The 8,184-nt window shown below is 36.0% G+C and overlaps 1 protein-coding gene across 1 annotated transcript; it reads right to left on the minus strand.

Moving 5' to 3' along the window:
- Positions 1 to 657: 657 nt before the first annotated feature.
- LOC134790067 (leucine-rich repeats and immunoglobulin-like domains protein sma-10) lies at positions 658 to 3,283 on the minus strand. Its single transcript, XM_063760826.1, has 3 exons — positions 3,102 to 3,283; positions 2,420 to 2,583; positions 658 to 2,255 (listed from the first exon to the last, which is right to left on the minus strand). Exons 1-3 carry the CDS (start codon positions 3,109 to 3,111, stop codon positions 939 to 941), a joined length of 1,491 nt encoding a protein of 496 aa, XP_063616896.1. The 5' UTR covers positions 3,112 to 3,283; the 3' UTR covers positions 658 to 938.
- Positions 3,284 to 8,184: the final 4,901 nt, after the last annotated feature.

Raw genomic sequence — 8,184 nt, forward strand, 5'->3', positions numbered from 1 at the left:
TAACTTACCAAAATGTTATATCGAATTAAGCCGGTTATTTTCTTTTATTTCGCCTTTCCAATAAATAAAACATTTTCACAATAAAATCAATATGCTTATTTTCCCACTTATTTCATCTGTGCACTGTTCCACACCCTTTTAGGAAAGATTAGTCATACAACACTTCAGTGCAAAAATTTCACAGCGATTATTTATCACAAACACATGGAAATAAGGCAGATGATGGTCACTAAGTGATTATTTTATATTCTTTAAAATGCTCTTTCCTTCCCTTCCTTTTAATTATTTTAATATTTCGTACATAACACGTGTGCTGCTGAGCAGGTGATTCCATAGTATGAGCTAGATCCATGACGTGTTATCATTGATAAAGAGATAAGGAATCGCAAGTAAGTCTAATCTGGCCATAATTGGAAGAATGGCCAGTTTCTGGTTAAATATAGAATGAAAAATAAATCATTATGGTAGGTACATTAAGATTTATTCATGTTTAATAAATTATTAATTTTTAATAATAAATTACTTTACATAAACTTATAGACAAATTCATCGCATTGCAATTTAAATCGATAACGAAATTTACCGAAATAAAATCACTAGGTATTGATTGTTTTCTACAATATAATATCCATTGCACTACATTTTAATTTCTATATTAAACAGCGCCATCTAGTAGTATGAGTAAGAATCAGAATGTATCCTATTTTGTAGTAGCGTCTAACTCACGATACCTTCATTCTCGGCTCATTTATTGATTAAATCATGTCCGCAATGTCTAAATAGATGTCGCCACTAGTACACGAATTAAAAGTATAATTTTATGCTACATTGTTATGGACATTATTATACTTCAATGTATAATAAAATTATACATTATTAAAGAAAACATGTTTATAATTTAACTTAACTTATGAAATATGGATATACCTAGTCAGTTATTAGTTAATACGAATTTGAACGGTGTGTCTTACTGAGCGTCTGTCACTCATTCTAGGTCTAGATTCCGTAAGGTCTCCAATAGACATAGACCTGCGGTGTCTACGCTCTATTGGCTCTTCGACTTCGTCCACAAAGTCAGGTAGAGAATGAAAGGATGAGTTCAATCGCGGCATCAGAAGCGCTTCATCGTAGGAAGGAGGGAGATCTTCGTCGTGAAGGGGAACCCTCATTACCAAGGTCTCGACACGCGGCTGAGGTGTCACGCTGATGCCATTTAGAGCCGCAGTTTCAGTGGGCGGTGGTCTTGGCGGCTCCGGTTTGTTAAGAGACATCAGTCCTCGACATATGAATGACGTAATTAATACACCAATGATTACTCCAACCATCACAGCCATGAACATATACGATTCATCCGACGTCCCATCTCGGTGCCACGTCTCAATGTAAGCCCTCTGCCATGTTAATTGTGTCACATTAGATGGCGAGTAACATATCAACGAAGAAGCTGGGTCTACAACCTTGGCTGGCTCCCTTGTCAAGTACTCATATGTAAGAAGCAAGTTTACGCCAAATCCTTCACAGCTCCAACGGTTTCCTTTTACATATATTTCCCTCAAATACGGGTTTGAGGAGAAGTATGCAGACGACCAAACCTTTTTAAACTCGTTGCCTCTCAAGTCCAATACCGCGAGGTTTGGTAATGCCGAGAAGGTGCGGCCAGTAAGCGACGAAATCTCGTTATAGCTTAAATCTAATTTCTGCAAAGTGTGAGACTGGAAATTGTCCGGCACGCTCTCAATTTGGTTCAAAGACAGGTCAATTTCTAGTAAAGTTGTCATTTCGGTAAGGGAATTGACGTTAAGATTACCTATTAGACAGTTACTTAGATGAAGGCTTCTTAATGAAGGCGATTGGAATGCGGGAACATTTGTAAAGGAATTTCTGGATAAACTGAGAGTGAGCAAATTGGTTGCTCCAGAAAATAATGTTGGTTGTAGGTCAGCAATTCTGTTTTCTGATAAATCAAGATGATGCAGACCAGTCATTTCTTTAAAGGAATCGTCATGAATTTGGGTAATCTTGTTCTTGGATAAGTCCAAATATTCTATATTGCTGTTCGGCATTTCACTTATCCAGATTTCATAGTTGTTGTCAGATAGGTTGAGGGTCTGCAAGTTTGGCATATTCAATAAAAATGTTGGCAGAGGGCGACTCAGTCGATTTCCTGACAAGTCTATTTTTTCTGCGTAAGAAAACATTTCAAGTTGGCTAGGAAAACTTTCGAAATTATTATTCGAGAGAAGTAAAACCTGGGCCTGTAACAAAAAAAGTGAAATTAATATATTTTCGATTAGTACTACATATACATAACATAAGTTCAAATTTGTAAATGTGTATTTGTGGTTAGATATAGGTATGTAAGCAAATAGAAAATATTATTCAGGTTGAATATGAACAGGAGTTACTAATGGGTTCGTACATCGTAGTTTAAATTTTCTGACAATTCTGTGAGGTCTCTGTCAGAGCAGTCGAGATAAATCAAGTTGTTAAGAGAGTAGCTCCGGCATGGTTCGTCCTCGGTATCTCTTAAGACGCCGGCCCATATGGTCGGTAGCAGCCACCACAAGGCCACTGCTGATACATCTGCAATTATAAAAACGTTATTATTTACTAGATTCTGCCCGCGACTTTGTCTGAGTGAAATGATGATAATGTTTGATAAAACTAAACTGTAGTTCCCCGGGCCCGAAACTATCTTCATACTAAATTTCATCTAAATCGGTTCAGCGGTTTAAACATGAAGATGTAACAGACGGACGGTCAGAGTTATTTTCCTAAACTCGTAATATTAGTAGCGATAATTCCGAGGGTAATGAATGATGCATTTTACTGGGTCGGTCATTTAAATTCTCTTCTGCTTTCTTGACCCTGGTAACAAATACATTGAAACTAAAAAAATATATAACTTGTGAAATAATAAGAACAAATTGATGTTTTATGTAAATCAAAAACAAGATCGGTAAACCAGCTGACCAAAGTGAAATTTAATGTCCATACTCTTTTAAAATTACAGTCAAAATATAGCCTTAAAAAACCTTAAAATGTAGATACTTATAGCAGGTACTTAGGTAATGGTCAAAAATTATCAAAAAAATTCTTACCTGATTTCATCAGGGTTGTTTTATAATCACATTGTCAAAATATTTCACTCCATTCACTTCACTCAAGGCATTATCTATGTTCTCTATGCTCTATATCTACCATGCACCGATATTACTTATGAACAGATGAAGAATTCAGTTATTAAATCGGTAAATTGCAGTTTTAACGTTCGTAAACAGTGGTGCAATTGTTTAATTTTAAAAGTACAATTTGACTAAGCATAACCGTGACCATTCTAGTTTGTAGGTGCGTCTTAACTAATCTATGTATAGGATAACAACATACAGGGGGTATTTATATTTGCAATTTTCTTGCTCTCAAGCGTTCAGTTGGTTATAAACGAAAATAGTACTTGTAAAAAACACAAATTAAAATATTTTCATAGAAAATAATTTAGTATGTTCTTAGAGCGTTCGTATGTTAGTAAGTGGTTGGAAGACTTGGAAGGTTCAAGCGTTGGCACGAGTGGACTAGCGGTAAGGGCGTGCGATTTTTAATCCGGAGATCGCTAGTTTAAAACCTAAGTACCGATAAGTTTTTCGGAACGTACCTACGATGTATCATTTAACATTTACAAGTCGCTTTTCGGTGAAGGAAAATATCGTGAGGACCGTTCTAATCGCAATAAGTCCTAGTTTCCCCTCTGGGTTGGGACTTGGGAGGCCAAATGGTAGCCGCTTTCGTAAAAACTAGTACCTACGCCATCCTTGGTATTAGTTACTTACCACCCACCTATGACATGATTCGTGGCGAAAAGCCGGGACAGCGCCAGGAAGATGATGAATGTACTTGCTCTCAATTTTCTTCAGCTATCAATGGATGACGTCATTTCTTAGATGTATATTAGTTTTCGGTTATTAAGTACCAGTAGTTCGTGAAGAAAGAACGCTTTTCAGTTTGTATTTTTTTTATTATTATTTCCGAGAGGATCATATAACTGGATGGTAAAAATACATTGTTAACAGCCTAAAATATAACGGTCTATTCCAGATCAAATTCATAACCCGTTATTGCAATCTGAATAAGCTTCACGATCGACTACAATAACTACATATATTTAAATAACGGTCTATTCCATATATTAGGTACCTGTGTTTATCTAGAAGTAAGATTTGCCTCCTTGAGTTTGCCGCTTGCACAATGGGCTGTGTTCTGAAGAATTGTTTGACATGATGCCCACGCCCGCTTTCTATCACCGCACCGCGCTGGCCGTCGGCAGGGTGTTCATCCTCACTCCCTAGAACCTAAATGGTCGCGTACTGTGCGATTTAAACGGAATTTCCTCCCGCGGACGCTCCGGCTGTGGAATAAGCTCACCTTCCGAGGTTTTCCCGAGGGTCTACGGTGTGGGGTTCTTCAAAAAAGCAAAAAAGGAGTGTACAGGTTTTGAAAAGGTCGGCAACGCGCATGTAACACCTCTGGAGTTGCAGTAGGCTACGGTGACTGCTTACCATCAGGCGAGCCGTATGCTTGTTTGCCACCGATGCAGTATTAAAAATAAAAGAGAATTTCACCAAACATCATTTTAAAATCAGCCTTTACAGGGGCATCGTATCGTTATCGACATTTCTTATCACTGATTAGGTATCAGGTTGTCGCCCATTCTGAAGAAATGTTCGGTGCCAGTTTTAAACATTTTAATCTCAAAACGTTGACTAATCCAATGTCGCCAAGTAAGATCGAAATGGAGATAATATTCTAATTTTGTATATCAAATTTTTACAACGATAATAAACTTTATGTCCGGGTTCTTACTCGATACACGCTTGAGCTGAACTACGCTGAACCTATAAATAAATTTAGGAACTTAGTAGTAATAAGCATAGATGTAAGTAAATAAGGTCATTGGTAATAAGTAAGTACTTATATAACTATACCTACATCTCGCGTCGCATAATGTCGCGTCATTTAATACCATTTTTAACAAAATTGATTTAAAAATTCACAGACTTACATTTATTTTCACGTAGATCAAAAGAGAGTGAGATTTCCCGAGTAAAATATATATCAATACATTGCAGAGAAAGGCAGTGTCGACTTATATGTAAGATTTTCATGACATACGTCTTATAAAACAGCTAGGCAGCCGTCACGCTTCCCAAAATCCTAAGTGCCTCAGGATTAAGCCCGCCAGGTGTCGCTAGCGCAAAAACGTCTCGTTCGGCGTTCACGGCTGTCTGAACTCATTTGCGGTAGATTTGCACCCCTTGAAATCAAAGTTGTAGGGAGGATTCTACTTGATAAGCTATTACGATTAAAATATCGGAAGGGTCAAGTAAATTTGTCGAACTCTTGAATTAGCACTTATCGTGCTTGGGTACTTACTTGGAAAAGTAGTTTAAAGTATGAGCAGAAATTTCGTTTGTCTTTTTCTTAATAAGTTGATACAAAAAATTTTCTTTACTCTATAATACCTTTAAACGAGCAATTCTTGTTTATTTATATATATATATATATATATATATATATATATATATATATATATATATAGATATATATATATATTTCGGGGATCTTGGAAACGGCTCTAACGATTTCGATGAAATTTGCTATATGGGGGTTTTCCGGGCAATATATCGATTTACCTAGGTCTTATCTCTGGTAAAACGTGCATTTTTGAGTTTGTATATGTTTTCCGAGCAAAGCTCGGTCTCCCAGATATTAGGTTTTTATACCATGTACGTTTTTAGTTATTCCAAACTAAATACTACATTAAACTAGATTATTCCGATAAACTAGAAATAAAGATCCTTAACATTGTTTGGACAACAAATTTTAGAGTATCTATCTACTCGTAGGTACATCTAAACCGCTAAATTAATTACCTATTCCTACAGAAAACTAAGACCATTCAAGTACCGTGAGACAACCGAAAATGTCTTTAACTCGCAAGTTTAAAATGTGTATTGCACCTATATCATGCTCTATAAATAAGGATAAGGCCCATTAGAGGCGGTCCGGCAAATCTTCGCCCGCCGAACGCCACTTACTTAGACTTAGAGAGCCCCGGCTACTTTGTTAAAGATTTGGGATTCTAACGTCCATTTTGATATATATTTGGCAACTGAATCCGGCAATTTGCTGCTAGTTTTGGGATACAGCGACGTTCCATGCAGGATAGGTAATGGCTATTTCTATTATGTATTGCGAGTCCAAATAGATACGCCACATTTTCTTTCAGTTAACATTTTTCACCAGCTACAGGCAAACGGGACAATTACATATTAGGGTCAGTTGGGGTAAATATAAGACTACGTTTTTAACACTCAAAAACTTATTGTAGTTACTTCATTCCTATTCCGTTTAAAAAGAAGCCTTGTGTGTAGACTTCTTTTTCAATGGAATAGGAATTAAATATACTTAATATTATTTTTAGTGTTAAAAACTATAGTCTTATTTTTACCCCACCTGACCTTATAAAGGTTGAATAAGTAAAACTAAACTTTATTTTAAATGTCTGAAAAAAAAAATTGCCACAAAATATAGGTACTTACATAAATATATAACAAAAATTATACATTAGCATTTTTTAAATATTAATATTAACGCCATCTACTCGACACTAGGCCAGAGGTATGGTGCAATCTTTTCGAGCCATGGCGCCATAACCTCGAGTAGATGGCGATAATATTAATATTTAACAACTTAATACATACATATCAGTGAAAGAATAATGATCAAAGTCAAATGGCGTTCTAACAGTTTTAATCTTCTGTCGAAAGATGGCAGTAAATGTACTGTAGCTACATAATTTACCATGACAGTAACTCTCTATTTCAAATTCTCTTTGCTACATAGTAACAAATCGATAAAACAAAAACAGAACTAGTTTTCTGGGTTACCGGGATCTTCATCAAAAATGCTAGCAAATAAAACCTCCTACTCATATCAATACGTCACGGAAACATAAGAATTACGACTCTGCTGACCCTTCCGGAGCCTAATACCCCCGGATCAAGGAAATATGATACGTAAGGAGAACCGTATTATTTGTGCTCACTTTGGGATTTGCCCTCGGCCGTAATTGTTGATAAGTTAAGCTGTTTGACCCTTCGGAAATGCCAATTTGTTGTGACTTTTCGTTTGCTCAGAACTGCTATCAATTGACCGATGGATTATTTTTTGCGATGTTTTGATGTCATCTCTTGTTTTTTTGCGGATCGGTACCTACCTAAGTACTTTTCCTTTTAAATGCTATTGGATATAATCGTTAAGCATTTTACGAAATTTTGTAATATTTTCATCCAACAGATGTCAGGATTTAGGTGTTAGGTTAGGTTAGTTGTTATGAGAAACAGATGTAAAAAAATTAAAAAAAATCGTTATCTTGTATTAAATCTTGTACTTAACATGTATGACAGCCAATTAACATGTATGAAGCAATTAAAGTTTCTGTTTTTCTATCTGATAGAATGTTTAATGGATGTTAAAAAAACTATGCGTTTAGTCAGTTGTAGTTAAACCGCACACAATCTAAAATAAACAAATAAATAAATTTAAGAAAATATTCTTTGTCATTGCAAAATCTATAAGTTTTGGTCCGACTTTAACTTATTGCTTATCTATGATGCTATTTAAGTATTAAAAAAATACAGTAACAGTCAGTGTTTTTGGCGAGCCCGCATTAAACGAAGGCATTCTTAATTCATTCAAATCGCAAGCAAATCACTAACGTCGATACTCAACCAAATAGTCTCTTTATATTTGAATATCAGTTCAATATTTGCCATTATCAAAGAAGTATTTGGAAGCGACTTTGTCTCCGTCTGAATCCGCTACTCCGCCCTCCCGGCCTCAAATGTCAAATCCTTTTATATAAGGCATGGGGTCGTGTCGATAGATTTTGACCAATAAGTGTGATAACGAATTTAAATATTTAAATACGAATGTTTTATTTTATTTTTTGTAATCTGTTTCAAGACTATCGTAGCTTGATTTTATACTAGGTCGGTGGCAAACAAACATAGGGCACGCCGGATAGTAAGCGGTCACCGTAGCCTACGGGTGCCTGCAACTCCAGGGGTGTTAAATACGCGTTGACAACCCTTTAGAAACCTGTACACTCCTTTTTTGGAGAACCCC

This window comes from Cydia splendana, chromosome 4 (genome assembly GCF_910591565.1).
Source record: "Cydia splendana chromosome 4, ilCydSple1.2, whole genome shotgun sequence".
Taxonomy (NCBI): domain Eukaryota; kingdom Metazoa; phylum Arthropoda; class Insecta; order Lepidoptera; family Tortricidae; genus Cydia; species Cydia splendana.